Raw genomic sequence first — 20,071 nt, forward strand, 5'->3', positions numbered from 1 at the left:
GTAGGTGATTCCCCTCTAATCAGGGACTGGTTTAGACCTGGGACACCAGGTGGGTGATTCCCCTCTAATGAGGGACTGGTTTAGACCTGGGACACCAGGTGGGTGATTCCCCTCTAATCGGGGACTGGTTTAGACCTGGGACACCAGGTGAGTGATTCCCCTCTAATGAGGGACTGATTTAGACCTGGGACACCAGGTGAGTGATTCCCCTCTAATCAGGGACTGGTTTAGACCTGGGACACCAGGTGGGTGATTCCCCTCTAATCAGGGACTGATTTAGACCTGGGACACCAGGTAGGTGATTCCCCTCTAATCAGGGACTGGTTTAGACCTGGGACACCAGGTGGGTGATTCCCCTCGAATGAGGGACTGGTTTAGACCTGGGACACCAGGTAGGTGATTCCCCTCTAATCAGGGACTGGTTTAGACCTGGGACACCAGGTGGGTGATTCCCCTCTAATGAGGGACTGGTTTAGACCTGGGACACCAGGTGGGTGATTCCCCTCTAATCAGGGACTGGTTTAGACCTGGGACACCAGGTGAGTGATTCCCCTCTAATGAGGGACTGATTTAGACCTGGGACACCAGGTGAGTGATTCCCCTCTAATGAGGGACTGGTTTAGACCTGGGACACCAGGTGAGTGATTCCCCTCTAATGAGGGACTGGTTTAGACCTGGGACACCAGGTAGGTGATTCCCCTCTAATCAGGGACTGATTTAGACCTGGGACACCAGGTGGGTGATTCCCCTCTAATCAGGGACTGATTTAGACCTGGGACACCAGGTGGGTGATTCCCCTCTAATGAGGGACTGGTTTAGACCTGGGACACCAGGTAGGTGATTCCCCTCTAATCAGGGACTGATTTAGACCTGGGACACCAGGTGGGTGATTCCCCTCTAATCAGGGACTGATTTAGACCTGGGACACCAGGTGGGTGATTCCCCTCTAATCAGGGACTGGTTTAGACCTGGGACACCAGGTGGGTGATTCCCCTCTAATCAGGGACTGGTTTAGACCTGGGACACCAGGTGGGTGATTCCCCTCTAATCAGGGACTGGTTTAGACCTGGGACACCAGGTGGGTGATTCCCCTCTAAACAGGGACAGGTTTAGACCTGGGACACCAGGTGGGTGATATTAATGATCAGGTAGAACAGAAAGGCTCCGGACCTCGTAGGGTCAGAGTTGAATATCCCTGCCCTGTATAGTTCACTTCTTTTAACCAGGGGCCATAGGGCTCTGTAGTGCACCCTATTCCCTAAGTAGTGCACTTCTTTTAACCAGGGGCCATAGGACTATTAGGGAATAGGGCGCCATTTGGGATCTATCCATATTCTTATATTTATGTGAATGTATTGGCTTGTGTTTGTACTTTCACATGTGTTGTGTGTTTACTAGTTACAGTATGAAGTTAGTAAGTATTGTCTGAGTCAGAATGACCCATAGGGCAGGAGCCTGTTTCTGTGAGGCAGCTTGATGTATAAGTAAAACCCCTTGATAAGACGTTAGTTATGTGTATAAATAACATATTACCTGTTTTGAATGGAATTAGTTTTAAATCTACCTGTGCAGTCAATGTCTCTAAACACATTTACGTCCTCTGTCTTTCTCTCTCCCCATTTCTCTCCCTCTCTCTGTCTGTCTCCCACATAAAGTCAACCTAGTTGTAACATATTGTCTTTTCTCTCCCACCGTTCCCCTCCCTCCTCCTGTCAGATTGGTCGTTCTACGGAGAGCCCTATAGACTTTGTGGTAACCGACACGGTGGCAGGGAGCCAGAGTAACTCAGACACCCAGTCAGTCCAGAGCACCATCTCTCGCTTCGCCTGCCGTGTCATGTGTCAGAGGACGCCCCCCTACACCGCACGCATCTACGCTGCCGGCTTCGACAGCTCCAAGAACATCTTCCTAGGGGTGAGTGGGTCGGGGGGAGGTGTGCGTGGGACGGGGGGAGGTGTGTGTGGGACGGGGGGAGGTGTGTGTGGGTCGGGGGGAGGTGTGTGTGGGTCGGGAGGAGGTGTGTGTGTGGGACGGGGGGAGGGGAGGTGTGGGACGGGGGGAGGGGAGGTGTGGGACGGGGGGAGGGGAGGTGTGGGACGGGGGGAGGTGTGTGGGGGGGAGGGTAGGTGTGTGTGTGTCACTAAAATGAAAATAGAGGGATTTTCACCTCCCTCTCTCTTGATTTAAAATATTCAGAAAGGTACATGCCACACAGTACAGTAAATCGTGACACAATAAAGAAAATGAACAACCACTGCTTTCTATTTCCCCCTCTAACCCCGCCCCCCCCTCCCTGCCCCCGTCAGGAGAAGGCAGCTAAATGGAAGACGTGTGACGGTCAGATGGACGGGCTGACCACCAACGGCGTGCTGGTGATGCACCCTCGCCACGGCTTCACAGAGGACTCCAAACCAGGCGTCTGGAGAGAGATCTCCGTCTGCGGTCACGTCTTCACCCTCCGAGAGACCCGCTCCGCTCAGCAGCGGGGCAAGATGGTGAGAGACACACACACACACACACAGAGGGCAAGGTGTTGAGAGAGGGAGGGAGGAGAGGGGTAACGTAAAAACCCATTCTACTCTAAAGAGAGGGGGATAGGGAGGGGGAGGGGGAGGGAGGGAGGAGAGGGGTAATGTAAAAACCCATTCTACTCTAAAGAGAGGGGGATAGGGAGAGAGAGGGGGAGGGAGGAGAGGGGTAACGTGAAAACCCATTCTACTCTAAAGAGAGGGGGATAGAGAGAGAGAGGGGGAGGGAGGGAGGAGAGGGGTAATGTAAAAACCCATTCTACTCTAAAGAGATGGAGATAGAGAGAGAGAGGGGGAGGGAGGGAGGAGAGGGGTAACGTAAAAACCCATTCTACTCTAAAGAGATGGGGATAGAGAGAGAGGGGGAGGGAGGGAGGAGAGGGGTAACGTGAAAACCCATTCTACTCTAGAGAGAGAGAGAGAGAGAAGTATGATTCCACAAGTGTTTGTTTTTCACTACTTGTTAGCAATTCCAAATGGCAGCGCAGGTCTTTATCAAGCATCATCCTGCCTCTCCACTTTCACCTCTCTTCCTCCTCCTCCTCCCCTCCTCCCCTTCTTCTCTCATCCCTCTCTTCATGTCTACCGATGCAGCAACAAATGAACGAGTACGTTATGTGGAGCTTTTAATAGTGAAGAGTTAACCATGTGTGCTCCAGCATTAAAGAACCCACTTCCTATTTCAAAGCTGATTGGCTGTTTTAGATACTGGGTGGGGCACCAATAGAAATGTCCCTTGTTTCATCATGTACAGAGCCTGGTGAAAGTCTACACGTACGCTTTGCACAGTCTTCATATTTATCTGCCTGACAAGGAAATCTAAAAAGGCATTAAATTAGATTTGTTTCCTTCCGATCTACGGATTTTTTCCTAATTAATTTAAAAAAAAATAGATGTATTGATTGTGTATGTCTTCACAGCCCAGAGTTCATACTTGGACGGAAACACCCTTTGGCTGCCGTTACAGCTGTGAATCATTCTGAATAAGATTCTACCAACCTTGCACAACTCTTAGCCCACATGGGGGGAAATACTGTAGTATATTTAAGAAGTAAGGCCTGAGGGAGTGTGGTATATGACCAATATACCACGGCTAAGGGCTGTTCTTAGACACAACGCGGCAGGAAGAGACAAATATAGCTCCGGTCTTTTAGTTTTGAACGGTTTGAGACCAGCGGTTTTCTGCATTGTAAAGGTGCAACCACGGAGACACAGCTATGCTCTGTGTGTTTCTATGGCAGAGGTTCTGGTATAGCTAATCCCAGAGCCATACAGTACCAGAGGCTCTGGTATAGCTAATCCCAGATCCATACAGTACCAGAGGCTCTGGTATAGCTAATCCCAGATCCATACAGTACCAGAGGCTCTGGTATAGCTAATCCCAGATCCATACAGTACCAGAGGCTCTGGTATAACTAAGCCCAGAGCCATACAGTACCAGAGGCTCTGGTATAGCTAATCCCAGAGCCATACAGTACCAGAGGCTCTGGTATAGCTAATCCCAGAGCCATACAGTACCAGAGGCTCTGGGATAGCTAATCCCAGAGCCATACAGTACCAGAGGTTCTGGTATAGCTAATCCCAGAGCCATACAGTACCAGAGGCTCTGGTATAGCTAATCACAGATCCATACAGTACCAGAGGTTCTGGTATAGCTAATCCCAGATCCATACAGTACCAGAGGTTCTGGTATAGCTAATCCCAGATCCATACAGTACCAGAGGCTCTGGTATAGCTAATCCCAGATCCATACAGTACCAGAGGTTCTGGTATAGCTAATCCCAGAGCCATACAGTACCAGAGGTTCTGGTATAGCTAATCCCAGAGCCATACAGTACCAGAGGCTCTGGTATAACTAAGCCCAGAGCCATACAGTACCAGAGGTTCTGGTATAGCTAATCCCAGAGCCATACAGTACCAGAGGCTCTGGTATAACTAAGCCCAGAGCCATACAGTACCAGAGGCTCTGGTATAGCTAATCCCAGATCCATACAGTACCAGAGGTTCTGGTATAGCTAATCCCAGAGCCATACAGTACCAGAGGCTCTGGTATAGCTAATCCCAGAGCCATACAGTACCAGAGGCTCTGGTATAGCTAATCCCAGAGCCATACAGTACCAGAGGCTCTGGTATAGCTAATCCCAGAGCCATACAGTACCAGAGGTTCTGGTATAGCTAAGCCCAAAACCATATATTAAGAAATAAATGACTCTGGCTAATTCTAATCAGACTTGTCTGTGCTAACGGTTTTCACAGACGAAGTAAAATTATCCAAATGACTTTTGCTCCTGATGCTCACCTCTCAAATGTAACATCAGCCTGAGAACACTGGATTTAAAACAACCACACAGATATAACCAAGTGACGTTTAATGTTTTACCTGACCGCCACTAGTGCTCCCAAGTCAAAAGTCCACTGGTCACGTTAATAAGTGAGTGTTTAAAAAAGAAACAGTTTCACAGCGCACCTGAGTTCCTCAAGGCCTCGGCACACCGGTTGGGAACCACGCATCTACAGAATGCCACAGGAAAATGACCTCCTGTATAAAGTATTGCAGTCACCCACCTTCCCTGTATCCTCCTGTATAAAGTAATGCAGTCACCCACCTTCCCTGTTCCCTCCTGTATATAGTAATGCAGTCACCCACCTTCCCTGCTCCCTCCTGTATAAAGTAATGCAGTCACCTACCTTCCTTGAGCCCTCCTGTATAATGTAATGTAGTCATCTACCTTCCCTGAGCCCTCCTGTATAAAGTAGTGCAGTCACCTACCTTCCCTGTACCCTCCTGTATAATGTAATGCAGTCACCCACATTCCCTGTTCCCTCCTGCATAATGTAATGCAGTCACCTACCTTCCCTGTTCCCTCCTGTATAATGTAATGCAGTCACCTACCTTCCCTGAGCCCTCCTGTATAATGTAATGCAGTCACCTACCTTCCCTGTTCCCTCCTGTATAAAGTAGTGTAGTCACCTACCTTCCCTGTACCCTCCTGTATAATGTAATGTAGTCACCCACCTTCCCTTTTCCCTCCTGTATAAAGTAGTGTAGTCACCTACCTTCCCTGAGCCCTCCTGTATAAAGTAGTGTAGTCACTGATCTTCCCTGAGCCCTCCTGTATAAAGTAGTGCAGTAACATGAATTAGATAAACCTCCACACAGCTGTAGGGTACAGTAATGTCATGGGGAAGAAGAACAATACCACACTTCATCATTTATCCTGAATTTAAAGGGGCAAGCTGCAGCTTAAACAAAAACCAAGCGTCACCCATTACTGATTTGGTAAACAGGACTGACCATCCATGATGTCAAACGTATAGTTTTAACCATGTTTTGAGGCTATACAGTGTTTGTTTACATTTACGTTGTTTACAAACGGCGAAGGATAACAAGCTTATATTTGGAATTCTGATGAGGTAGGACAGTTGAACTAAGCTAATTAGGCATTTTATAAGTTATATTCTTCAAGACTCAATGTGTACTATATAAAACAAAAATATGTCCAAAAATGTATGTACAGTAGCAATCACAGATTGCCCTATTTTTAATCTGCAACTTTTCAGCTCCAAATAAAGAAGCCTGGTAAGCCTTAGCAAGACCCTTTTACTGGTCAAAACATTTATTTCAGGAAAAAGGCAAACTTGGGACAAGAACATGTTTAGGCCTTTGTCTTCTCCTTGACATGTCTTAGGTTTAGTGTGAATGTCAGTGACTAGAGCCTGTAGCCTATGGCAGTATACCCAGCCTGTAGTTGATTTGAGGCTGTAGCCTATGGCAGTATACCCAGCCTGTAGTTGATTTGAGGCTGTAGCCTAGGGCAGTATACCCAGCCTGTAGTTGATTTGAGGCTGTAGCCTAGGGCAGTATACCCAGCCTGTAGTTGATTTGAGGCTGTAGCCTATGGCAGTATACCCAGCCTGTAGTTGATTTGAGGCTGTAGCCTATGGCAGTATACCCAGCCTGTAGTTGATTTGAGGCTGTAGCCTATGGCAGTATACCTAGCCTGTAGTTGATTTGAGGCTGTAGCCTATGGCAGTATACCCAGCCTGTAGTTGATTTGAGGCTGTAGCCTATGGCAGTATACCCAGCCTGTAGTTGATTTGAGGCTGTAGCCTATGGCAGTATACCCATCCTGTAGTTGATTTGAGGCTGTAGCCTATGGCAGTATACCCAGTGCGGCTAAACTTCTCAGCTGTTTTGGTCCCGTAGCTCACACCTTGTAGCAGCGTGAAGCGCTCCTGTGTACATGTTTTGGTCCCGTAGCTCACACCTTGTAGCAGCGTGATGCGCTCCTGTGTACATGCACAGATACTCAGTGTGACTGAGAGTGAAGTCATGCACAGATACTCAGTGTGACTGAGAGAGTGAAGTCATGCACAGATACTCAGTGTGACTGAGAGAGTGAAGTCATGCACAGATACTCAGTGTGACTGAGAGAGTGGAGTCATGCACAGATACTCAGTGTGACAGAGAGTGGAGTCATGCACAGATGCTCAGTGTGACTGAGAGAGTGAAGTCATGCACAGATACTCAGTGTGACTGACAGAGTGAAGTCATGCACAGATGCTCAGTGTGACTGAGAGAGTGAAGTCATGCACAGATACTCAGTGTGACTGACAGAGTGAAGTCATGCACAGATACTCAGTGTGACTGAGAGAGTGAAGTCATGCACAGATACTCAGTGTGACTGACAGAGTGAAGTCATGCACAGATGCTCAGTGTGACTGAGAGTGAAGTCATGCACAGATGCTCAGTGTGATAGAGTGGAGTCATGCACAGATACTCAGTGTGACTGAGAGAGTGGAGTCATGCACAGATGCTCAGTGTGACTGAGAGAGTGGAGTCATGCACAGATACTCAGTGTGACTGACAGAGTGAAGTCATGCACAGATACTCAGTGTGACTGACAGAGTGAAGTCATGCACAGATGCTCAGTGTGACTGAGAGTGAAGTCATGCACAGATACTCAGTGTGACTGAGAGTGAAGTTATGCATCGTACTCATCTCAGTATCTGCTGTGCTATTCGTGGTAACGTCATATCGCTGAGTCTCATCTCTGTATCTGCTGTGCTATTCGTGGTAACGTCATATCGCTGAGTCTCATCTCTGTATCTGCTGTGCTATTCGTGGTAACGTCATATCGCTGAGTCTCATCTCTGTATCTGCTGTGCTATTCGTGGTAACGTCATATCGCTGAGTCTCATCTCTGTATCTGCTGTGCTATTCGTGGTAACGTCATATCGCTGAGTCTCATCTCAGTATCTGCTGTGCTATTCGTGGTAACGTCATATCGCTGAGTCTCATCTCAGTATCTGCTGTGCTATTCGTGGTAACGTCATATCGCTGAGTCTCATCTCTGTATCTGCTGTGCTATTCGTGGTAACGTCATATCGCTGAGTCTCATCTCTGTATCTGCTGTGCTATTCGTGGTAACGTCATATCGCTGAGTCTCATCTCAGTATCTGCTGTGCTATTCGTGGTAACGTCATATCGCTGAGTCTCATCTCAGTATCTGCTGTGCTATTCGTGGTAACGTCATATCGCTGAGTCTCATCTCTGTATCTGCTGTGCTATTCGTGGTAATGTCATATCGCTGAGTCTCAGTTGACATTTTATTGAAGTGTAATCATCTGAATGTTTTGAAAGTAGGTTTAATGTGGGATGTTACTGTACCGTATGGTCTGTTCTGATGATGAAATGGCTGCGTATTGTTGCGGGTTTTGAAGATTGTCCCCTCTCCCCTCAGGTAGAGGCAGAGAGCCAGGAGCTGGTGGATGGCTCTCTGATAGACCTGTGTGGTGCCACGCTCCTGTGGCGCACGGCCGAGGGCCTGAGCCGCACCCCCACCATCAAACACCTGGAGGCGCTACGTCAGGAAATCAACGCAGCCAGGCCCCAGTGTCCCGTCGGCTTCAACACCCTGGCCTTCCCCTCCATGAGACGCAAGGCAAGTTCCCTCCCTAATACAATCACAAAACAAAAGACAATATGTCCCCCCCAAAAAAATGTTTTGCGTGTGCTCTTATCCAAAGCAACTTACAGCAGTTATTACATACATTTTCCTATTGGTTTCCCCAGCGGGAATCAAACTCACAACCCTGGTGTTGATCGCACCATGCTCTGTCAACTGAGCCAGACATTTTAGTCATTTAGCAGACTCTCTTATCCAGAGATACTTCAGTAGTGAGTCATTTAGCAGACTCTCTGATCCAGAGATACTACAGTAGTGAGTCTTTTAGCAGACTCTTAGCCAGAAATACTACAGTAGTGAGTCATTTAGCAGACTCTCTTATCCAGAGATACTACAGTAGTGAGTCATTTAGCAGACTCTCCTATCCAGAGATACTACAGTAGTGAGTCATTTAGCAGACTCTTATCCAGAGATACTACAGTAGTGAGTCTTTTAGCAGACTCTTAGCCAGAGATACTACAGTAGTGAGTCATTTAGCAGACTCTCTGATCCAGAGATACTACAGTAGTGAGTATTTTAGCAGACTCTCTTATCCAGAGCCTCTACAGTAGTGAGTCATTTAGCAGACTCTCTTATCCAGAGATACTACAGTAGTGAGTCATTTAGCAGACTCTCTTATCCAGAGCCTCTACAGTAGTGAGTCATTTAGCAGACTCTCTTATCCAGAGATACTACAGTAGTGAGTCATTTAGCAGACTCTCCTATCCAGAGCCTCTACAGTAGTGAGTCATTTAGCAGACTCTCTTATCCAGAGATACTACAGTAGTGAGTCATTTAGCAGACTCTCCTATCCAGAGATACTACAGTAGTGAGTCATTTAGCAGACTCTCTTATCCAGAGATACTACAGTAGTGAGTCATTTAGCAGACTCTCTGATCCAGAGATACTACAGTAGTGAGTCTTTTAGCAGACTCTCTGATCCAGAGATACTACAGTAGTGAGTCTTTTAGCAGACTCTCCTATCCAGAGATACTACAGTAGTGAGTCATTTAGCAGACTCTCTTATCCAGAGATACTACAGTAGTGAGTCATTTAGCAGACTCTCTTATCCAGAGATACTACAGTAGTGAGTCTTTTAGCAGACTCTCTGATCCAGAGATACTACAGTAGTGAGTATTTTAGCAGACTCTCTTATCCAGAGCCTCTACAGTAGTGAGTCATTTAGCAGACTCTCTTATCCAGAGATACTACAGTAGTGAGTCATTTAGCAGACTCTCCTATCCAGAGCCTCTACAGTAGTGAGTCATTTAGCAGACTCTCTTATCCAGAGATACTACAGTAGTGAGTCATTTAGCAGACTCTCTTAGCCAGAGATACTACAGTAGTGAGTCATTTAGCAGACTCTCTTATCCAGAGATACTACAGTAGTGAGTCATTTAGCAGACTCTCTTATCCAGAGATACTACAGTAGTGAGTCTTTTAGCAGACTCTCTTAGCCAGAGATACTACAGTAGTGAGTCATTTAGCAGACTCTCTGATCCAGAGATACTACAGTAGTGAGTCTTTTAGCAGACTCTCTTATCCAGAGATACTACAGTAGTGAGTCATTTAGCAGACTCTCTGATCCAGAGATACTACAGTAGTGAGTATTTTAGCAGACTCTCTTATCCAGAGCCTCTACAGTAGTGAGTCATTTAGCAGGCCAGTTGTAGAGTAGAGAAGGCAGCAGGGGGTTTCTGTAGGGAAAGACCAGTTGTAGAGAAGGCAGCAGGGGGTTTCTGTAGGGAAAGACCAGTTGTAGAGTAGAGAAGGCAGCAGGGGGTTTCTGTAGAGAAAGACCAGTTGGAGAGTAGAGAAGGCAGCAGGGGGTTTCTGTAGGGAAAGACCAGTTGTAGAGAAGGCAGCAGGGGGTTTCTGTAGGGAAAGACCAGTTGTAGAGTAGAGAAGGCAGCAGGGGGTTTCTGTAGGGAAAGACCAGTTGTAGAGAAGGCAGCAGGGGGTTTCTGTAGGGAAAGACCAGTTGTAGAGTAGAGAAGGCAGCAGGGGGTTTCTGTAGGGAAAGACCAGTTGTAGAGAAGGCAGCAGGGGGTTTCTGTAGGGAAAGACCAGTTGTAGAGTAGAGAAGGCAGCAGGGGGTTTCTGTAGGGAAAGACCAGTTGTAGAGAAGGCAGCAGGGGGTTTCTGTAGGGAAAGACCAGTTGTAGAGAAGGCAGCAGGGGGTTTCTGTAGGGAAAGACCAGTTGTAGAGAAGACAGCAGGGGGTTTCTGTAGGGAAAGACCAGTTGTAGAGTAGAGAAGGCAGCAGGGGGTTTCTGTAGGGAAAGACCAGTTGTAGAGAAGGCAGCAGGGGGTTTCTGTAGGGAAAGACCAGTTGTAGAGAAGACAGCAAGGGGTTTCTGTTCTATTTGTTTTCTGATGTATCCAGGTGTTTTTGTTGTTGCTGTATGTGTTGCTAGTGACTATTCCATTCTCCCCTTATGGGATTACTTACAGTGTATCTCATCTACTGTAGGACACCCCAGATGAGAAGCAGCCGTGGGTCTATCTCCTGTGTGGCCACGTCCATGGTTACCACAACTGGGGGAGCCACCGGGACAGAGACAGGCTGGACCGGGACCAGGAGGAGAGGGAGCAGGGCCGGAGCAGGGAGTGTCCTATGTGTCGAGCCAGTGGGCCGTACGTTCCCCTCTGGTTGGGCTGCGAGGCAAGCTTCTATCTGGACACGGCTCCGCCCACCCACGCCTTCTCACCGTGTGGTCACGTGTGTTCTGAGAAGACGGCGGTGTTCTGGAGTCAGATCCCGCTGCCGCACGGAACACACACCTTCCACGCCGCCTGTCCCTTCTGCGCCCAGCAACTGAGCGGCGAGCAGGGATACGTTAGACTCATCTTCCAGGGCCCTCTCGACTAGAGGGACTATTTGTCCTTGGTCGGAACTACTTTCTTTTTGGTCGCAAAGGAACGACACTTATAACGAAAGCTTATAACTTCCAACTGCCTGGGATTTTGGGGCGGGGGGATTTTCTGGACTATTCTCTCCGTTTCTGTTTTTCTCTCTGTGTTTTTAAGTGACCTTTTCTATTTTTGATTTTTATTGGGAATGAAAACAAAGATTTCTATATTTTCATGTGAAACAAGAAGAAAAAGAAACCAAAACTCTACTGGGGGATATCATTTAGTTTCCTGAAATAACTGTAAACTGTATTTATCTGTTGTACTAACATACGACCACATATGGGCTTATTCTCCTTTATTGTTGCAATATCCATCCGTATACATCTTTAAGACTTAAAGTCCTTTATTTCTGCCCAGACTTCATAGTAACTCAGCTACAAAATGAAGATAAGCTACATTAGTTATACTCCTTTACTCTTCTTGGTCAATATGCTTCACTTCAATACTCTGTAACATTTTTATTGTGCTATTAGACTATAATAATAGCAGATCTCAAGTTCAAGGGTCGTATTCACTAGAAGCTGAACGGAAGCAAACAGGAACGGACCGACCTCTATTGGTCTAATGAGAAACGTTTGTTTTTTGTTTTCCGTTGAAAAACGTTTTGCTACGGTATGCAGTAATGAGTACGACCAAGGTGTGTTTTTGGGGGTTCAGTTTTGTGTATAGCGGTATGCGTCGTGTCCCCCCCACATCATGGATCTATTGAGTATCCATGACAACATCCTGTCATATTGAAACCTCTGTGTTGTCTGTCTGATGGGGAGTTCTGGCTGTGTTTAAGGGGTGAAGTTTCCCCTAAGTACAGATCTAGGATCAGCTTCCCCTCCCACAATCCTAACCTTAACCATTAGTGGGGAAACCGTGAAACTGACTCAAGATCAGCGTCTAGGATCATCTTCTCCCACAATCCTAACCTTAACCATTAGTGGGGAAACCGTGAAACTGACTCAAGATCAGCGTCTAGGGGCAACTCCACCCTACACCGTGTTATAACTGTTAATTTTTTCCCACAAAGCATTGCCATGACCTTTCACATTTGAAGCAATAGATTTGGACGGAGACTTCCTACTGTTCGAGCAACTTGGGGTTTGTAGTCCCATGAGTGAGTATGTCAGACAGCGATTTCTGACGGTCTTCTCCGTTCAAAGCACAGGAGTAGAAACCAACAAGCCCAAACTGATGTGACGTAGTCGTTGGAGAGGTGTGTGAGCAAATGGTTGTGCTTCCCGCATGCGTGAGTTAGAGCCTCTGTGTATGTTCTGATACTCTGCTCTGATTGGTTAGATAGATTGACAGCGATGTGATTTCTGTCTGTAGTTTTGATTGAATGTTGAACACACACACACTGTTGCCTGTGGAAAGACAGACCGGTCATGTTGAATGTCATTCTCTTAAGTATCGAGACGATAATTCTGAATGAAACAGTATTTATAGGGACAAAATACCTCAGTGTAACAAGTAGTCCTGGACTTCAACCTTCAGAAATCAGTGGTGGGGGGGGCATTACATGGTATAAATTGTCTATGGATGGTATTTGATCATGTTTTTACTGTATCAGTGTGTATTTTGTGTACAGTATTTTGTGTGTTTTATTGTGTACAGATGGTATCTCCACTGCTCTCTGAATCTGACTGATACTCACCTCAGGGAGAACACACACACACACCTGTCTGGCCCATAGATACACACACACACACACACACCTGCCGTATAGACACACCACAACACACACACACACACACACCCCTGTCTGCCGTATAGACACACCACACACACCTCTGCCTGCCGTATAGAAACACCACACACACCTCTGTCTGGCCCATAGATACACCACACACACCTCTGTCTGCCGTATAGACACACACATAAAACACCTCTGTCTGCCGTATAGACATCCGAACAGACACTCTCTCTCCTTGCAACAGACTTCAGAGGATACCTCATCCGTAGTTAAAGGTCTCTGTCTTGTCTTCTACAGCCCACTGTCCACAGCCTCATGTTTATATTCTATGTAAGTACGCAACACAAGCTGAGCCAAATGGCTGTTAGGGTTTATTGTGTAGCAAAAATATGCAAAAGTATTCAGACCTGCAATTTGTAAATACGCAGCATCACCATGTTGTGTAGCCTGTTGTGTTGTTGCGTAGGCTGTATATTACGCTTAACATCTTGTCTGTCAGCTGTTCTATGGACTTGTCAAAGGCACTGTGTTCCTCTTATTGGGGAACGTGTGCAAGTAAGGGCTTTACTCTCTGGTCGTCCCTAATGGCACTCTGTTCCCTTCATAGGGCTCTGGTCAATAGTAGTGCACTGTGTAGTACAGCCGGGACGTTAAACCGATCGTTATCCACACCGGCAATACCGATCACTTATCATATTAAACAGATCATTATCCACACCGGCAATACCGATCACTTATCGTAAGCAGTAACCTATACTAGAGAAATGTGAAGTTTGAAATGAAGTAAGTTTGCTAATATGGGTGATTTGTTAATGGGACAATTGACTGCTACAACCATCTAAGTAGTAGTAGTAGTGGTAGTAGTAGTAGTAGTAGTGGTGGTGGTAGTTTAAAGGAGAATAATAGAAACTGTGGTACAGATTGTTCTATTTATCGGTATTGCATCAATTCAGGCAATTTATCACCATATGTATTTTGATCCACATCACCCAGCTCTACTATACAGGGAATAGGGTGCCATTTTGGACTCAGCCAATGTCTGTCTCTGTATACTGTCTGCATGGTGTCTGTTTCTCCACCCCTCTCTCTAGCTCTGGTCCTGGGCGTTAGTGAAGGAAGGCTGAGCAGTAAAACCCTGCACCAGAGCTAGAGTATCTCTTCTGTCTGGAGGATTTCTGATGCTTTAAGGCAAAAGCTGAGAATGTTTTCTTATTTAACAGTTTTTCTACCGACTTTAAACAATAAAGTTTAAAACATGACACGTTTTATATTTTCATTGTATTTTCATTTGTATTGTTACTCAAATGTTGCCATTGTATTGTGAATAGTGTTAGATCAACTCTGCCCTCTTGTGGTTGAAATGGTCTGTGTTATTTCATAGTCACATGATACAAGAGTCTTTCTCTGTCTTTGTCTCTCTCAGCATTAACAAATTCATAATCTCTTGTGGACAGACTCAAATAACGTCTGACACAATTATTCTCAATTGTCGTAGTTCCGGGTTTCTGAGATTAACAAGTTCATTCAACTTCTCTGTGAGAAGAAAACCAGGACATCTTCCCCCTGGATGAGTTCTGACATTTACATATTTTCTTCCCTTCATTTCTACCTCTTTCCTTTCTTCCCTCCGTCCTGTCAGAGCTGCTCCAGAGAGTCAATAATGATAAGCTGCTCCAGAGAGTCAATAAAGGGAAGCTGCTCCAGAGTCAATGAAGATAAGCTGCTCCAGAGACTCAATAAAGATAAGCCGCTCCAGAGAGTCAATAAAGTTAAGCTGCTCCAGAGTCAATAAAGGGAAGCTGCTCCAGAGAGTCAATAAAGATAAGCTACTCCAGAGAGTCAATAAAGGGAAGCTGCTCCAGAGAGTCAATAAAGATAAGCTACTCCAGAGAGTCAATAAAGATAAGCTGCTCCAAGGAGTCAATAAAGATAAGCTGCTCCAGAGAGTCAATAAAGATAAGCTGCTCCAAGGAGTCAATAAAGATAAGCTGCTCCAGAGAGTCAATAAAGATAAGCTGCTCCAAGGAGTCAATAAAGATAAGCTGCTCCAGAGAGTCAATAAAGATAAGCTGCTCCAGAGAGTCAATAAAGATAAGCTGCTCCAGAGGGTCAATAATGATAAGCTGCTCCAGAGAGTCAATAAAGATAAGCTGCTCCAAGGAGTCAATAAAGATAAGCTGCTCCAGAGAGTCAATAAAGATAAGCTGCTCCAGAGTCAATAAAGATAAGCTGCTCCAGAGTCAATAAAGATAAGCTGCTCCAGAGAGTCAATAAAGATACTACTAAAGCCTCTGTCCTGTCAGGGTGGATGCCAGTCTCTTGTGATGTCAGAGTGGATGTCAGTGTCTTGTGATGTCAGAGTTGTGTGTGTCTTGTGATGTCAGAGTTGTGTGTGTCTTGTGATGTCAGAGTTGTGTGTGTCTTGTGATGTCAGAGTTGTGTGTGTCTTGTGATGTCAGAGTTGTGTGTGTCAGTGTCTTGTGATGTCAGAGTTGTGTGTGTCTTGTGATGTCAGGCTTTGTGGAAGTGTTTTGAAGAGGGTTCTCTGTAATGAATGTGTGTCTGTGTGAGAGAGGAGGGTTGTTAGTGATTTATTCTGATGGAGCAGGAGAGATGCTTCTGAATTAGTCCAGATCAGAGCTTCTTCTTCACTTTGATCCGAGTGCAGGAGCTGAGACCTTGTCTATGCTTGTCTGGATTTTCTCCACGGTGAATCTAACATGCTACTGTATAAGAACAATGGACGTGTTCTATTATTACTATACCAGGACTAGAATATCACACAGCTTTATCCAATCGCTGTAGTGTGCAGTGATGTGTAAAATACAGAAGTCAAGCTACACTAATGTGCTGCTGATGCATATATCACATCCCTGTTGGTTTAATGGTTTGTGTTATTATTAAAACTCTCCTATCAGACCTGCAGACCAGAGAGAAGGTGCTGTTGCAGTTATTAAATGTGTCATATTCATTTATTGTTACTGTAATGTTTTTGCACATCCGTGTAGTTTTTCCCCTCGGCAGTGACAATCTCTGGATGTGTCCCAAATAGTACCCTATTCCCTATGTAGTGCACTACTTTTGACCAGGGCCCATAGGGTTCTGCTGAAATGTAGTGCACTATATAGGGGATAAGGTACCATTTGGGATGTCCCTCTATCTCAAGCCAATCACAAAGAACCAGTCTTCTACACACGTCAGGAGTGAAAGATAAGCATTCAGTAGTGGGTGACATTGTTAGGTGGTGTGTGTGTGTGTGTGTGTGTGTGTGTGTGTGTGTGTGTGTGTGTGTGTGTGTGTGTGTGTGTGTGTGTGTGTGTGTGTGTGTGTGTGTGTGTGTGTGTGTGTGTGTGTGTGTGTGTGTGTGTGTGTGTGTGTGTGTGTGTGTGTGTGAGCGATCAGGCAGGTGTTTGTGTGGGATGTCTAAGTGGGATATGGGGCTGTGATTTTCTCTCTTTAAAAATGATTGTATATAGTACACAACAGGTCAATAGTGTCTCTCTGGAATCTATCAGAGAACAGGGGAGTCAGAGTCCCAACTGTTCAGTCTCTCTGGAGAGGAATGGGTCCTCTGATTTGATTCAGTCTCTCTGGAGAGGAATGGGACCTCTGATTTGATTCAGTCTCACTGGAGAGGAATGGGTCCTCTGATTTGATTCAGTCTCACTGGAGAGGAATGGGACCTCTGCTTTGATTCAGTCTCACTGGAGAGGAATGGGACCTCTGCTTTGATTCAGTCTCTCTGGAGAGGAATGGGTCCTCTGATTTGATTCAGTCTCACTGGAGAGGAATGGGACCTCTGCTTTGATTCAGTCTCTCTGGAGAGGAATGGGACCTCTGATTTGATTCAGTCTCTCTGGAGAGGAATGGGACCTCTGATTTGATTCAGTCTCTTTGGAGAGGAATGGGACCTCTGCTTTGATTCAGTCTCTATGGAGAGGAATGGGACCTCTGCTTTGATTCAGTCTCTATGGAGAGGAATCGGACCTCTGCTTTGATTCAGTCTTACTGGAGAGGAATGGGACCTCTGATTTGAATCAGTCTCACTGGAGAGGAATGGGACCTCTGCTTTGAGTCAGTCTCACTGGAGAGGAATGGGACCTCTGCTTTGATTCAGTCTCACTGGAGAGGAATGGGACCTCTGATTTGAATCAGTCTCACTGGAGAGGAATGGGACCTCTGCTTTGAGTCAGTCTCACTGGAGAGGAATGGGACCTCTGATTTGAATCAGTCTCACTGGAGAGGAATGGGACCTCTGCTTTGATTCAGTCTCACTGGAGAGGAATGGGACCTCTACTTTGATTCAGTCTCTATGGAGAGGAATGGGACCTTTAAGTGACCTTTTCTATTTTTGGTTTTTATTGGGAATGAAAACAAAGATTTCTATATTTTCATGTGAAACAAGAAGAAAAAGAAACAAACTCTACTGGGGGATATAATTTAGTTTCCTGAAAGAACTGTAAACTGTATTTATCTGTTGTACTAACATACGACCACATATGGGCTTATTCTCCTTTATTGTTGCAATATCCATCCGTATACATCTTTAAGACTTAAAGTCCTTTATTTCTGCCCAGACTTCATAGTAACTCAGCTACAAAATGAAGATAAGCTACATTAGTTATCCTCCTTTACTCAAGTTCAAGGGTCGTATTCACTAGAAGCTGAACGGAAGCAAACAGGAACGGACCGACCTCTATTGGTCTAATGAGAAACGTTTGTTTTTGTTTTCCGTTGCAAAACGTTTTGCTACGGTATGCAGTAATGAGTACGACCAAGGTGTGTTTTGGGGGTTCAGTTTTGTGTATAGCGGTATGCGTCGTGTCCCCCCCACATCATGGATCTATTGAGTATCCATGACAACATCCTGTCATATTGAAACCTCTGTGTTGTCTGTCTGATGGGGAGTTCTGGCTGTGTGTAAGGGGTGAAGTTTCCCCTAAGTACAGATCTAGGATCAGCTTCCCCTCCCACAATCCTAACCTTAACCATTAGTGGGGAAAACGTGAAACTGACTCAAGATCAGCGTCTAGGGGCAACTCCACCCTACACCGTGTTATAACTGTTAATTTTTTCCCACAAGGCATTGCCATGACCTTTCACATTTGACGCAATAGATTTGGACGGAGACGTCCTACTTTTCGAGCAACTTGGGGTTTGTAGTCCCATGAGTGAGTATGTCAGACAGCCTTTTCTGACGGTCTTCTCCCTTCAAAGCCCAGGAGTAGAAACCAACAAGCCCAAACTGATGTGATGTAGTCGTTGGAGAGGTGTGTGAGCACATGGTTGTGCTTCCTGCATGCGTGAGTTAGAGCCTCTGTGTATGTTCTGATACTCTGCTCTGATTGGTTAGTTAGATTGACATCGATGTGATTTCTGTCTGTAGTTTTGATTGAATGTTGAACACACACACACTGTTGCCTGTGTAAAGACAGACCGGTCATGTTGAATGTCATTCTCTTCTTAAGTATCTAGACGTCACGATAATTCTGAATGAAACAGTATTTATAGGGACAAAATACCTCAGTGTAAAAAGTAGTCCTGGACTTCAACCTTCAGAAATCAGTGGTGGGGGGGGGGGGCATTACATGGTATAAATTGTCTATGGATGGTATTTGATCATGTTTTTACTGTATCAGTGTGTATTTTGTGTACAGTATTTTGTGTGTTTTATTGTGTACAGATGGTATCTCCACTGCTCTCTGAATCTGACTGATACTCACCTCAGGGAGAACACACACACACACACCACACACCTGCCGTATAGACACACCACAACACACCACACACACCCCTGTCTGCCGTATAGACACACCACACACACCTCTGTCTGCTGTATAGACACACCACACACACCCCTGTCTGGCCCATAGACCAGACACTCTCCTTGCAACAGACTTCAGAGGATACCTCATCAGTAGTTAAAGGTGTCTGTCTTGTCTTCTACAGCCCACTGAACACAGCCTCGTGTTTATACTCTATGTAAGTACGCAACGCAAGCTGAGCCAAATGGCTGTTAGGGGTTATTGTGTAGCAAAATTATGCAAACGTATTCAGACCTGCAATTTTATAATTACGCAGCATCACCGTGTTGTGTAGGCTGTTGCGTTGTTGCGTAGAGTGTATATATAAAAAAGTATGTGGGTGTGTATTTTGTGTACAGTATTTTGTGGGTTGGTTCTTATGTCCTTGTTGGGACCTAAAATCCCCCACAGTCTCCACAAGGATAGTAAAACATCGAAAATTCTCCCTCATGGGGACATTTCCCACGTCCTCATGAATACAAAGGCTATTTTAAGCTCAGCTGTAAAGTTTAGAGTTGGGGTTAAGGTTAGGGAATCTAGGATTTTGAATGGAAATTAATTTTGGGCACCCACGAGGGTAGAAGAACATAGTATGTGTTGTATTGTGTACAGATGGTATCTCCGCTGCTCTCTGAATCTGACTGATACTCACCTCAGGGAGAACACACACACCTCTGTCTGGCCCATAGATACACACACACACACACCTCTGTCTGGCCCATAGATACACACACACACACCTCTGTCTGGCCCATAGATACACACACACACACCTCTGTCTGGCCCATAGATACACACACACACACACCTCTGTCTGGCCCATAGATACACACACACACACACACACCCCTGTCTGGCCCATAGATACACACACACACACACCTCTGTCTGGCCCATAGATAGATAGATACACACACACACACACACCTCTGTCTGGCCCATAGATACACACACACACACCCCTGTCTGGCCCATAGATACACACACACACACACCTCTGTCTGGCCCATAGATACACACACACACACACACACACACACCCCTGTCTGGCCCATAGATACACACACACACACACCTCTGTCTGGCCCATAGATAGATAGATACACACACACACACACACCTCTGTCTGGCCCATAGATACACACACACACACACACCTCTGTCTGGCCCATAGACATTCAAACAGACTCT

The 20,071-nt window shown here is 45.8% G+C and overlaps 1 protein-coding gene and 1 long non-coding RNA gene across 3 annotated transcripts in view; one reads left to right on the forward strand and one right to left on the reverse strand.

Annotated features, from left to right (window-relative positions):
* The window catches only part of peli1b (pellino E3 ubiquitin protein ligase 1b), a 46,937-nt gene extending 32,595 nt beyond the window's left edge, over window positions 1-14,342 (forward strand). For both annotated transcript variants that reach the window (XM_071394504.1, XM_071394503.1), the window contains 4 exons: window positions 1,717-1,914; window positions 2,307-2,495; window positions 8,273-8,473; window positions 10,950-14,342. In XM_071394504.1, coding sequence (XP_071250605.1) covers window positions 1,717-1,914; window positions 2,307-2,495; window positions 8,273-8,473; window positions 10,950-11,348 — 987 coding nt within the window. In that variant the 3' untranslated portion in view covers window positions 11,349-14,342. The remainder of the gene's footprint in view (window positions 1-1,716; window positions 1,915-2,306; window positions 2,496-8,272; window positions 8,474-10,949) is intronic.
* Window positions 14,343-19,707: 5,365 nt separating this feature from the next.
* LOC139571534 (uncharacterized) lies at window positions 19,708-19,975 on the reverse strand. The gene is made up of 3 exons (XR_011674315.1): window positions 19,919-19,975; window positions 19,806-19,875; window positions 19,708-19,762 (listed from the first exon to the last, which is right to left on the reverse strand). It is a non-coding gene; the product is annotated as an uncharacterized lncRNA (long non-coding RNA).
* Between the last annotated feature and the right edge of the window lie 96 nt (window positions 19,976-20,071).

The sequence above is a fragment of the Salvelinus alpinus genome, chromosome 3 (assembly GCF_045679555.1).
Source record: "Salvelinus alpinus chromosome 3, SLU_Salpinus.1, whole genome shotgun sequence".
Classification (NCBI taxonomy): domain Eukaryota; kingdom Metazoa; phylum Chordata; class Actinopteri; order Salmoniformes; family Salmonidae; genus Salvelinus; species Salvelinus alpinus.